This window comes from Schistocerca piceifrons, chromosome 1 (assembly GCF_021461385.2).
Source record: "Schistocerca piceifrons isolate TAMUIC-IGC-003096 chromosome 1, iqSchPice1.1, whole genome shotgun sequence".
Classification (NCBI taxonomy): domain Eukaryota; kingdom Metazoa; phylum Arthropoda; class Insecta; order Orthoptera; family Acrididae; genus Schistocerca; species Schistocerca piceifrons.
In genome coordinates, this window is record NC_060138.1 from 638,670,109 (window position 1) to 638,683,695 (window position 13,587).

A 13,587-nucleotide genomic window follows, 5' to 3' on the forward strand; every position below is an offset into this window, starting at 1 on the left:
TGTTCTCGGTACTGATTTCTCAGGATCTATGCACCCAAATCGCGTGAAAATGTAATCGCATGACAGTTCTAGTATAATATATTTGTGTGATGAATACCCGTTTATCATCTGCATTTCTTCTTGGTGTGGCAATTTTAATGGCCTGTAGTGTACTTTGATTCGGACGGAAGTACCGAGGAGGCCGCGATTCTGAGCCAGCGGCGTGTGTGTCGTGTTGCAGAGCCGAGGAAGGAGAAGACTGAGCAAGTGAACGGATCGCTGTCGCTGCCGGCGGCGGCGCCGGTCGCGTCGCACGGCGAGGGTGCGCCGGCCGCCCCCACCGCCTCCTCCTCGGCCGCCCCCGGGCTGCAAAGCCAGCAGCAGGCGGCCGCCGCCTCCGCGCCGCCCCCGCAGCAGGCGGACGCGGGCGCCCGGCCCGAGCGGCCGTCCTCGCTGGGCCCGGGGGCGGGGGCGGGCGCCGGCCAGGGCCCCGGCCGCCTCACGCGCCGCCTGCTCTGCTACCACGCCGACCACTGCGCGTCGCGGGGCTCGCCGCCCCACGCAGGTGCTCACAGCCCGCTTACTGCTCGCTTCCCTCCATTCTTTGGCTGCCCGTATCACAACACGCGCCTCGCTTTACCGAGCAGTCAGTGGCAGTGCACGAATCGACACTGCCCGAAACATTAATCGCGAAGTTGTAACTCGTTTAACTCTTCTCGTAGTCTTTTCCTAACTGTCGCTTTCTTTCCTATTCCCAGAAATCAATTTCTTACCCCTAGAGAAATTATCCTGTCTCCGTGACAGTGATTGTGTCGGATTCCTTTTCATATTGCAGGTGTTTCTGCTGGAATTTGCTGTATGAATAAATTGGACAGGTGGGACAGCTACAGACAAGAAACAGGAGAATTTTAACGTAGTGTGTGTGTGTGTGTGTGTGTGTGTGTGTGTGTGTGTGTGTGTATGTATGTATGTGTATGTGTCGACTTTGGTACTCATACTACTTATTGTCTGGAGTGAAATACTGTGGGGGTAACAACCATCTAACTCCAATAGAGGTGGGGAGGATCAAAAGGTTTGCTAATATCTGACATGTAGGCTGCCCTGCACAACTAGTGTGTCGTGTGGGTGGTATTGGATACTTTCCGATGGGTATTTATGCGGATGGGCACAGCTGAGCAGATGGAGGGGGGAGGAGGTGATGGATAGTGAGAGTGGGAGGGCGAGATGAACTCAGAAAATCAGGGAGGAGGAGGAGGACAACAGATAGTGGGACAGAGAGAGGGGAGGGAGATATGTGTGCATTATATGTGTGGTAAATGTATTTTGGTGATGGCTGAAAAGTTAATACGTAATAAAAAGCGATGTATGTATGTATGTATGTATTATGTATTTTTCACATCTCCTTCCAAGCCTTGAGATTGGTTTCAAACAAATTTGGTACACACATCATTTATTGTCTGGAAAGAATTACCATGGGGGTAAGAACCACTTATCTCCCATTAGGGTTGAGGGTAGTGGTGAAAATGGGATGACACAGGACATGGACACAGAGGGAGGAGGTAGAATGAGATGGACAGACAGACAGACAGACAGAGGGGGGAGTAGGAGATGGCGATTTTTGAGAGAGAGAGAGAGAGAGAGAGAGAGAGAGAGAGAGAGAGAGAGAGATATTGAGGGGTTGGGGTGGGGAGGATGGACAGAGAGGCAGGGAAGAAGGAATCGGAGTGAGAGAAGGGGAGAGTTAAAGTAAAGTAAAGCCATATAGCATGATGGGCTGGGAAGCCCCTGAGGGCACGTTGAGCCACTGAATAGGAAGTCTTTTCCCTAAACTCCACATTGGTAGACCCCTTCCGTCGCAGAGTATGAGAGCTCTTTATGTTAATGTATCTGTTAAGTGTTGCTGACTGTAATGGTGTGTGTGTGTGTGTGTGTGTGTGTGTGTGTGTGTGTGTGTGTAATTAAATCCACGACATTAGATTGATGATTAAAAACTTTATGCCGCCACCTCTCCTCCCGTTGTCCACCAAATATTGGCAATAAAAATTTAGTCCACCACCAGGATTCGAACCCCAGTCGAACGCCATCGCACGATTTCTGCTACAGAGAGGGAGAGAATGGGGAGATGTAGGAGGCAAATGGAAGGCCGAGAGCGGTATTTGGCAGGTGAAAAGGAGGAGGGTGTGAGGAGGCAAGTGGAAGAGGGACGGGATGTGATGAATCAAGTGGAAGAGGTGAGAGACACTTGGGGCAGGAGAACTCACGTACCTCCCCGTTAATCCTTAAATCGTCCCTTTTTTGTTAGTTTTTGCGCCCCCTCTGTGCCTGCGCCGTCGGCCGGTGCTTCTCTCGCCATGACCTCGGTACGCCCGTGCTATGAACTTAAAAAACAGTTAAACACCGCATTCAATTCCGACCATGTCAGTTTGTTAGAGTACTGTGTTTAAGAACCTGCACCATCTGCAAAAGGTTAACACTGGGTCATGTATATTCCGCAATCGTGCTATGGTAATAGTGGGAGAATTCAGTCTGGCAGCTGTAACAAATTGGGAGAAGTGGACGTTTAGAAGAGTAGCAGAGTAAAAAATTCTTATGACGCTACACTAAAGATCTTTTTCTAAAATTATCTTGAGTGGTCAGCTAGAAAGATCAAAATTCAGTGATTTATCCTGCTGTGAACAGAGACATGTCTCACCATGTTTTAATTCTTCATTGCTACATTTGTACACAACGTCTGGGGCGTTTTTACTGTAACTAAACGAATCACATAGCCGGCCGTTGTGACCGAGAGGTTCTAGGCGCTTCAGCCCGGAACCGCGCTGCTCGTACGGTCGCAGGTTAGAATCCTGCCTCGGGCATATGTGTGTGTGTGTGTGTGTGTGTGTGTGTGTGTGTGTGTGTGTGTGTGTGATGTACTTAGGTTAGTTAGGTTTAAGTAGTTCTAGGTCTAGGGGACTGATGACCTGATATGTTAAGTCCCATAGTGCTTAGAGCCATTTGAACCATTTTTTTTTCGAATCACATAGTAGGTCTAATACCATTGTTTCTTAAGTTTCGTCTTCAGTCTGTCGGACTTAAAGCAGTATTATGACACGAAAACAATGGAACAGACCATTAGTAACACGTACTGAAGCCATTCGAAGATAACCTGACTGTTCGAAATAGGCAATGGCAATAAAAAACGTGATTTAACTGTTCCATCAATAAGTGGCTGGTAACTGTTTTACAATAAACTGACTTACCAAAAAGTCTTAATTAAGGCTTTCATGATAAACCGATATAAAGTAACAGCTTAACTAACTCTTGACATAATTGTATACTTCCTGTATTAAGTCCATGTAAATCACAACCCACGTTTCACTATGTTCACCCAAAGCCAAACAAAGATTTTCATTCCTTGCCCTCTTCCTATCTCCTTTCATATACGTCTACCACAGCCTTCTCTTCGCTGATTTTGTACTGCAATTATTATAAAGAAAGATCGTCGATGTCATCCTCCCGCCGATGGCGACAGCATTGTGGTCGGAGCACAAACTCGGATTGGACAGGAGTGGAGAGGGGGAATCAGGCGTGTCTTTGTCAAAAGATCCATCCAGCATTCATCATCACCTAAATAGGAAAACTACAAAAAACCCAAAATCTGGGTGACCGGAAGGGATTTCAACTTCGTCCTCCCAAACGCGAGTCCAGTGTCTCTTGACGACGCCATCTATCTCATTTGCCGCTATGGTCTTCGAACCACCTTTCTTACATGGCTTCGACTTTTCTTACGTTTACATATTATGACAGATACTGAAAATGTTAAAAGTGTTACAACATGAACATCTCGACAAACGCTACCAAATTAAAAACACCAGTATTTCTAAGCCAGTGAGATACGTTGTTTAAAATTTCATCCTTATGTGGGTTTCTTTTCAGTAGACAAAAATGGCATTCCTGCATATGAAGAATGGTGTGGGAATATGATGGCTATTCGAAGTATAACATTACAGGAAGTTATAAGGTGGAGATTGTAACATTGCAAGACTATATGACTCGCAAGTGAAGCTCATCGCCCATCTTTCGAACTTTGAGAAACGTCGAATCATTGTCACGAGGAACGCGGGAGCATTGTACCGACAGAACGCACAGACAACGGGCTGTAATGCAGTGGCTATGAACGAGTCGTGACCCGAGATGGACTCGAGGCGACAGTGTGTCAAGAAGATTTGGAACACGTCGTCCCAGAAGGACTAAACCAAGAGGATATTGTAGGATTGTCCACCTGGCTCTGAAGAACAGCAAATGGCGACAGGTGAAATCCGAGCAGACACTACAGGCGGTGTGTCACCGCGAGACGTCGGGTGCATATTACTGGAAAGTGATTCGAGATCTTGAGTTGCCACGCATATTTTACGGATAACGCCATACGACGAACAGAAACACGCATCTTGTAGAGCCAAATCAACTAGGAAATTGAGTGGCATTCTGTGCTGTTCGGCGTTGAGTTTCGATTCTATTTGTAGCGGCCAAATCAACGCCAAAATGTCCGCAGACGACCCGGTTAAGGATCGTAGGAGACAGTGATTACTGATATCCACACCTCTCCAACTCGGTGAAATTATGGTGTGGTGATCTATTTGACATGACACCGGCAATGATTTGGTGAGTGTTGAAAGGAGGCTGAATGCTCGCCATTATGTGGCAAGAATGTTAAACCTTGTTGTGGTGCCCTTCATGGGCAGCTACCAGATAGCATATTACAGCAGGATAACAAAAGACCCTACACAGTAGTTCATACCATAAATATCATGAAGAATATACAGCTCTGTGGCCAGCCCAGTTCCTAGATTTGTCACCCACGGAACGTGTCTGGGATACGGTGGGAAAACGCAAGGGGTTGGAGAAAATTATGGAAACACCAAAAACACAGCACATTGCCATAAGTAACACAGTATAAAAAAGCGACTGGCATTAAAACAGCTTCCAGTCGTCTCGGAACGGACAAATACAGGTCCGGTATGGTTTTCAAGTGATTCTTATACCATTCTTCCTGTATAATAGTGCCAAGTTCAGGTAACGGTGATGGTGGTGGAGAGCATTATGCACCCTTCTCTCCAAAGTAGATCACAAAGGCTCAGTAATATTGTGATCTGGTGACTGGTGACCAGGGGAGATGCGACAATTCATTCCCGTGGTCTCAAAACTATCCTGGACGATTCGAGATCTGTGAGCAGAGCCCTGTGTTCTTGGAACACAGCATCGCCTTTGGGGAACAAATGCTGTCCAGGCGATAACCCTCATCAGCCAAAATGGTTATATAATTCCCGGCAGTAATGCGATCTTCCAGGGTAACCGTGAGCGCCATGGAATACCACAATTTGGCTGCCCAAATCATCATCGAACCCCCACCATGTTTCACTTTTGGGACGTAAACTCGTCCAGAAGTTAGAAATAGTGCGAAACGAGACTCATCTGACCAAAAGACTTCCTTCAGCTGCTCCATAGTTAACGTTTTATGGCTTCTGCAGCATGTTTTCCTTTAACTGGCATTTGCATCACTGTTGAGTGGTTATGGAATTTCAGCTCGTCCTGCGTTTCCCTGCTTATGGGGCTCTCTTCGTGTCGTTATGATTCGGACAGGATTCACGAGTGCGACATCCAATTCTGCAGTGACTTTCGCAGCTTATTTTTCGTCACAAGTCCTCTTCAGTGAACGTCTGTCACTCAACACACACTTTCAACCGCGCTGTGACTTCGGATAATGATCTTCCGCTTTCCCTGTATGCGGTGTATATCTTCGATACGGTGCTCTTGAAACACTGAGGGTCCCTTGCTTGCGGAAGCACCTACCATAGGAGTACGAACAATTTGCCCACGTTCAAATTTTCTTAGCTCTGATATAACGCACTCACAACTACACAGAACACTGTTCTGACCACGACTGACACTTGCAATGCACTGATGACATTGCGGCGATCAAATACAGCAGTGCAACCTGCAGGCTTGGCTAGCATCTTTTTTCCACATTTTTGCCAGCCCCTGTATACTGTCATGTCAGCCTCCATCAGCCATCTACCTGGACTGACATAGCATCTGTTTCAGGCATGCCAACAAATTCCTCAAGATGACATTTGGAGGCTGTCAGTTTCCATGCCTCAATAAATACAAGAGAACATTCGTGTTCCTGAGTGTCACACTGCATACTCATGTTGATGGTGAACATCAATTCCGAATGGAATTAAAGTTCAATCATTTAACAACTGTTCTGTGATCAACATCGCAACCAAGTGTGATAAATATGGGGCTTGTGTATCACGACGGAAGGTTTCCATTTTAGCCCGTGTATTACATCTGTTGCTCACGTATGAGGTTTCGTATCATCGCGAACTGAAATTTCTTGCTCTTATCAGATATGAAAATAAAATTTAAGGGAGAAATAGTTGATACTGTCAAGGATATTCAAGCGAAATAGCTGAGGGTACTGATCACCCTAACAAAGAAATACTGCGAGGATGTATTTCAAAAGTGGCAGAGCGGTGTATTCGTTGCCAATGGGACTATTACGAGTATGAAGGTGATTGCACAGAATCAGATCTAGACGCAATAATTTTAATTAATGTGTACGAGAACTGTTGGATATCACGTCGTACTTCATGCCGTCATGGTGGCAGGAGGACGGTGTGTACATATGCACTGCGTAAAATGGGGTGTAGTCACTATTAGATTTTGGTCAAAATCGATGTGCTGGCTTTTGACGATAGAGTAGCTGAATAGGCGATCTGCAGGTATAAAAAGAAGCTATGGAGAGAAGCATTAAGCCTGAGTGTACATAAAGGATTTTTCATGCCCACACTGGCAAGGCCAATTCAGCCATTACATCCAGCTGGCCGGCTGATTTGAGGGAGAAGACCAGACAGCGAGGTCATCGGTCTCATCGGATTAAGGAAGTATGGGGAAGGAAGTCGGCGGTGGCCTTTGAAAGGAACCATCCCGGCATTTCCCTGAAGTGATTTAGGGAAATCACGGAAAACCTAAATCAGGATGGCCGGACGCAGGATTGAACCGTCATCCTCCCGAATGCGAGTCCGGTGTGCTAACCACTGCGCCACCTCGCTCGGTTACATCCAGCCATTAGAAACAAAGAGTGTGCTACAAATCAGTTCACCTAAATTTTGATCACACATTCTGACAGTTGATGAAAGTACTAATTGAATGACCGCAATCACAGGTCGATTACACGTATATTAAGCAAAAAAATCCATCCCAATAAATTAGTTATGCGCATTTTTCTGAAACTAGGATAGACTATCAAACAATAATGTCAGAATACTATGTGACCACCATAAATCATGTTTATTAAAAAAATCCCTGTACGGTACTGACCATTTGGCAAATCTGTTTCCATTCAAATTTTGCTCGTGGCCCACATTGTCGCCGACGGAGATGTTCTAATTGGCCTCGCGTAAGTCTTCGCCCCCATCTTTAGGACTTAACAAGGACCGAGCGAGGTGGCGCAGTGGTTTGCACACTGGAATCGCATTCGGAAGGGCGACGGTTCTATCCCGCGTCCGGCCATCCTGATTTTCGTTTTCCGTGACTTCCCTAAATCGCACCAGGCAAATGCCGGGATGGTTCCTTTGAAAGGGCACGCCGGGTTCCTTCCCCGTCCTTCCCTAATCCGATGACCTCGCAGTTTGGTCTCTGCCCCCAAACAATCCAACCCAACTTAACAAGGGTAGGCCAGCGCAGTTTCTCTGCAGGGTTGGCAACGTATACTACGTTAGCCATGGAAGCACACCGCACGGCCGGATACACAGAACTTCGCTTCATTCATTACTCACTCGAGTCTCATTCGTTTCTCGTTCGTTTACCATGGCCTATTCTGCACCAGGTGTCCAAACAACCCCAGATGAGGTCTTCTGGCCAGTAATGCCGTGCGATCATAACTTTTTCATCGCTTCGTGAGAATATGGTATCGAAGGACGTGGAAGATGAGGCCACGCATTCCTGGTGTCGATGCCACGAGCTGCCGGTCACCTAAGTGCTTTCCCTAAGCTTGTAAGTGTTACGGTCTTGCCGCCCCTTGCAACCAATCTCACGAAATCTAGTGGCTGGTCAAAAACATCGGTTCTCACTGTATAGTTTTCCCCTTGAGTGCATCTGAAATTCGAAGAATTTTCTTTGTTTGCTATGCAAAGATGGTAGTTACTTCATCTGTAGCCATCTTGTCGTATCCCGTTTTAATATACTACGGCCTGGAGTAAGCGAAAGCCTCTCTCTCCTTTTTTTTTCAGTTCAGAAATTTTCCCTACTGTAACACGGTTATTTGCACCAATCCATATTGTGCATTAGTGGCTCCCGTAAAGGAACGGGTGTCTCAAATTAGGGTTGGAAAAATACTCTGATGGGTCAAAATTTATGATCACTTGCTTAATAGCTTGTTTGCCCATCTTTGGGACGAAGAACATAACTGAATCTGCGTATCAGGGATCCGACAATTTGTTGGTAGGTTTGTGAAGGCATTAGATGTCTATGCATGGGTCAAGTAATTGGCGTAAACAACAGGCCACTGATTTGCGTACGTGGCGATGGCGCCCGATAGTGACCCAGATGGGTTCCATAGAATTTACATCAGGCGACTTTGGCCCCGAGAGATCAGCGTGAGTTCACTATAATGCTCCTCAAACCACTGTAGCACGGTTCTGACTCCGATACAAGGACCGTTATACTGCTGAAAGATGACTTCGTCGATGGGAAAACACAAAGCATGAAGGGATGAAGGTGGTTCACAGCTGTCAGCGTGTCTTTGATTACTGCCACAGGTCCAACGCAACCGCAGGTCCCATAGCGTAATACTACTCCCACCAGCCTGCTTTCGTGGCGCATTGCACGTTTTGAGCCGAACCCGAAGAGTGGTGTGTTCCGCAACACTTGTGCATGCACTAGCATTGTGCTCTTTCGGCGGAGGTGCCACAGATCACCCCCCCCCCCCCCCCCCATCCTACTTTACGTAACAGAACAAACCTCCGAATTGCACGTTCTGTGAAGAGTCGTGGATGTCCAACCCTTCAGCGCCTAGTGGTAGTTTCACCGTCCTCACATCTCTTTCCGTGGATGCTCACGACAGTAGCATGTCAACATTTGACCAGCTTCGCTGTATTCGAGATACTCCCTCCCCACCCATAGACACACGTACTTAGGGGTGAAAGATGGGTAAAAGCAGTCAAATTTAGCTATTATCTCAATTGAATACTACACAACTGTTGAATGTGAGTTCAATGACATGCTCAAAAAGTCTGCTTCGCCCAAAGCAAGAAAATGCAAAGTAAAATTATAATAAAAATTTGTGCAAAGGGATATTTTTCTCAAGGCTTAACTTTAGCCACTTTTCTTGTATTTATATCATTAATTATTAATGATTCATGAATTACCAATCATTTATTAAGAAGAAATGAAATACGTTCTTCGTTATACATCATGCAAAAATGCACCATAGCTGCTTTAAACAGTACGAGACAGATTTTGTTTTACTTTTAATTTTTTAGAAAGTAGATACAATTTGTAATTTATTTATGACAAAGAAATATTTAATTTGTTGTTTGAAATAAGTGTCAGTATAGTTCAATTAACTGATATTTTTCAATACTGCACCATTTTATGAACCCTACTCATAAAATAATAAAATTTTTGTAAAACTTTTTAGAAAAAAATGGAAAATTTCAGTTTTTTCCTTGGGGAGGGGGTGGGGGAGAGAAGGGGGTGGCAGGAGGAGGGGGAGGGGGCACAGCTTTGGCAGTTCTGTAGGTGTGGTATATCACCTCGCTATGGTTCTGCCAACAGGTCAAAAGAACCTGTGACAATACATGCTGTCCTTCTTTGCATGCATTCAGCATTCCCTGTTTGTTCTATTTCAGATGGGTTCCACACAGCTGATCAATATTCTAGGATGGGTCTGCTTTTTAGAATGATTACATTGCTCTAGTATCATACCAATGGACCGGAATTCAGTAACCCACTCTACCTATGAGTGAGCTTACTTCATTGCTCCATTTCATTTCCCTACAGACTGTAAGAACCAGATATTTGTACAAGTTGAGCAATTGTAACTGCAGCTCACTGATGATATAGTCCCAGGATATTGCTTTTTTGTGAAATGCACAATTTTACTTCTACCGACATCTGCAAAGACACAACTATGGAGCCTGTGGCGATGACGTCGTAAAGAAATAATACATAGTTTAGTATGAAAAGTTCAAAATGATCATTCAAGTAGAGCTGATCAGATTCATCAAATTCTGAAGACTCTATAATCAGCCCAGCCAGACTGGATACAAAATTGTTTGTAATGTGGATCTTCAGTTGCAGTAACGGACTCACCTGAAGGAAGGAGCTTATTTCAAGCTTCGTGCAGAGTTTGAATACTGTTTTTTGTCATTCCCTTGTTTTTCCCAACCAAAGTTCATTGTTTACTGTCAAGTACACCTGTACTTTTTGTAAGAGCATTACTGTTCTTTTTAATGTCCAATATTGTTGTATTTCCAACTACATATTCATGAGCTAGCTTTATTCACCAGCAACTTCCTACAACAGGACTTTTATTTTAAGCTTACTGGAAACACTATAAACAATGCATTTACATTTAGTATACACTGTGAATGACAAAACAACATCATGATCTGCCACAACCCAAGGTTCGTACAACACATACTCAGAGCAATGGAGAAATCACCAAACTGGCCAGCGCATTTGCAATGGAACTTTTACACAGAGGCGTGCAAATTTGTCTTCAATGACGGGAAAACTTTCAAAACAAATAAAACAGGTTTTTTTTTTGCTCTATGCATTTGGTTCACCTTATCATCTTCAGGTGGAGAATTGTTTGTACACACGGCTGATGTTGGTGAAGAGTACAGACATATTTTCACAGTCACAGGCCAAGGGTAGTGTAGGTTATTTTACATCTTTTTGTTTAGAAAAGACACTTTAAAGGCTAAAAAAAACATGAATTTCTGGCAGGGAATTGTATTTACAGGGCCAGTAGAGTGTAAAAGGTCTGCATGCTGTCTCCACTGCATATTACATTTACACTGTCATTTCAAAGATGTTGCACGTGTTACAGACATGTTTGTTTACATTGGATACAGAGATACAGGATTAAATGGTTTCTACAAAAATATGTTTTTCTTTTTTAACGACATGAATGGATTGCACCCAAATAATGACATGTACACAACTCAGTTACTGTATTAGGTAGCAACATATACTTTTTTGTGAAAGTGCTGCTACATTGGATGCAGTAATAATGACTAAATGGTTGTGTTGTTGTTGTGGTCTTCAGTCCTGAGACTGGTTTGATGCAGCTGTCCATGCTACTCTATCCTGTGCAAGCTTCTTCATCTCCCAGTACCTACTGCAACCTACATCCTTCTGAATCTGCTTAGTGCATTCATGTCTTTGGTCGCCCTCTATGATTTTTACCCTCCATGCTGCCCTCCAATACTTCATTGGTGATCCCTTGATGATTCAGAACATGTCCTACCAACCGATCCCTTCTTCTAGTCAAGGTGTGCCACAAATTTCTCTTCTCCCTAATTCTATTCAATACCTTTTCATTAGTTATGTGATCTACCCATCTAATCTTCAGCATTCTTCTGTAGCACCACATTTCAAGAGCTTCTATTCTCTTCTTGTCCAAACTATTAATCGTCCATGTTTCACTTCCATACATGGCTACACTCCATACAAATAGTTTCAGAAACGACTTCCTGACACTTAAATCCATACTCGATGTTTACAAATTTCTCTTCTTCAGAAACGCTTTCCTTGCCATTGCCAGTCTACATTTTATATCCTCTTTACTTCGACCATCATTAAATGGTTATGTACACAAAAATGTTTTCATTTTGTTTTTAAAAAATGTTAATGGGTTGCTCTTGAATATAGATTTGTGCACACTTTTAATTATTACATTAATTTCTTATGTATAAAAATATTTGAACAGATCATGTATATGCACTGTAGGTTGAACTTATCGAGGGATGAATGGGAGTGATTACATTAGTTGCTGTACATTAAAACTGTAAATTATGAAAATTCTTTAAGTACTTTATCAAAGCTTTTTCAAAAGTTGATTGTGCCTGTTTCACTGATGTCATTGAGTAGGTGTTCCCCAAGTTTCTTTCTGTGTATACTGATCTCTCGTTCTTCATATAAAGACATTCTGTGTTGTCTGTTCAGTGTATGTAGTATTTCAAGTTTGCTTTCTGTATTGTCAGATGGATGACCTGTATCTTTTATATGGGAGGTTATTGCAGATTTGTGTGATGTGTTGTGTCGGAAGGCGTTGGTGTGTTCTTTGCCTGGGAGGTAGCTCCAAAAAACATCTAATGTGTTGTGCCTCCAAGATAATTTGTTGTTCTACATGTAAGAAACTGAAAATTTAGCTTTGTGTGTGAAACCTGGAGAGAAGATTAAATATAAATGATAAAGAGTCAATGAAGTGCCTATCCTTATAGCCATAAACATATACTACATGAAAATTGTGTTTAAACAAATAAAAACATAAGGAGAAACGTCACTCCTGGTCGACTACCTTACGATGAAGACATTCTGTCTCAGTTTATGCAATTTCACTACGAATGTCTCTCAAATATTGGCATTTCAGCTCATAGATACCATATTATCGTAAAATTGTTGTAATACTTCTCAGTTCTAGAGCCTGCCTCAAAAGTTTAGGGAGAAAATTGTATGGGCGGAGGAGGATCGTAAGCCGAGTATTTTAGAATAAGAAACCAATGGCGAGTTGAATGTTCCAGGCAATACAATGTATGGAAGGAGCAATGCATGTTATGTGTTTATACACTGCTTCTGTTTATAGAAACACCTGCAAGCCTGTGATGTGTCCACAATGGATTTTTTTCCTGTCGTGTTACATAAAGTTTTCAGTGTTTGAAACTCCAGCAGAAAATGAAGGAAAACTAGACATCTGTCTCTCTGTACAAGATACAGCACAATCAAATTAACGGTCCTTGCTATGAAACAGGGCCGTATTGAGGAGATCGTGTGCTGTTTGCGGAACTGTCAGAGCTGTGTCCCCTCTCCCCATCCCTCCGAGAAAAACTACCTTTTCACAGTTTCTTCTACAAAGATTTACAAAATTTTTTAATCTGTAACTTAAATGTAATGTCATTTTATATAATAATACTTAAAGGATCTATCGAGATAAGAAATATTGCATACAACAAATTAAATGCAGCATTGCAGTTAACAAAACAATTGCGTAACTTTCTAAAAAAGCTAGAAATAAAACAATGTATGTCATACTGTTTTAGTGTGATGTATAATAAGGAACAGAATTATTTATTGCGCAGAAATCAGTAACTGTAAATAAGAGAAAGAGCTAGGATTAAGTGTCCAGAAGACATTCCTTTGCAAGAATTGTGTTTCTACTATAATTTTACATTCCATTTCCTTGCTCTCAGCGAAGCACACTCATTGATTATTTCATTAAGAATTTTAGCGAGTGTATCATATTCTGTCGACAAGACAGCTGAATGTGACAGTTTGCTACACCCCTACTCAACCTTGGGTAATTTTTACATCATCTTTAACTTCCTGAAACCAAGTGGA

General features: G+C 43.2%; 1 protein-coding gene across 1 annotated transcript in view; it reads left to right on the forward strand.

Annotated features, from left to right (window-relative positions):
• Positions 1 to 423: 423 nt before the first annotated feature.
• The window catches only part of LOC124759253 (phosphatase and actin regulator 2-like), a gene marked incomplete at its 5' end in the record, with an annotated part of 49,286 nt that continues 36,122 nt past the window's right edge, over positions 424 to 13,587 (forward strand). Inside the window, one exon of the mRNA XM_047249090.1 lies at positions 424 to 544. Coding sequence (XP_047105046.1) covers positions 424 to 544 — 121 coding nt within the window. The remainder of the gene's footprint in view (positions 545 to 13,587) is intronic.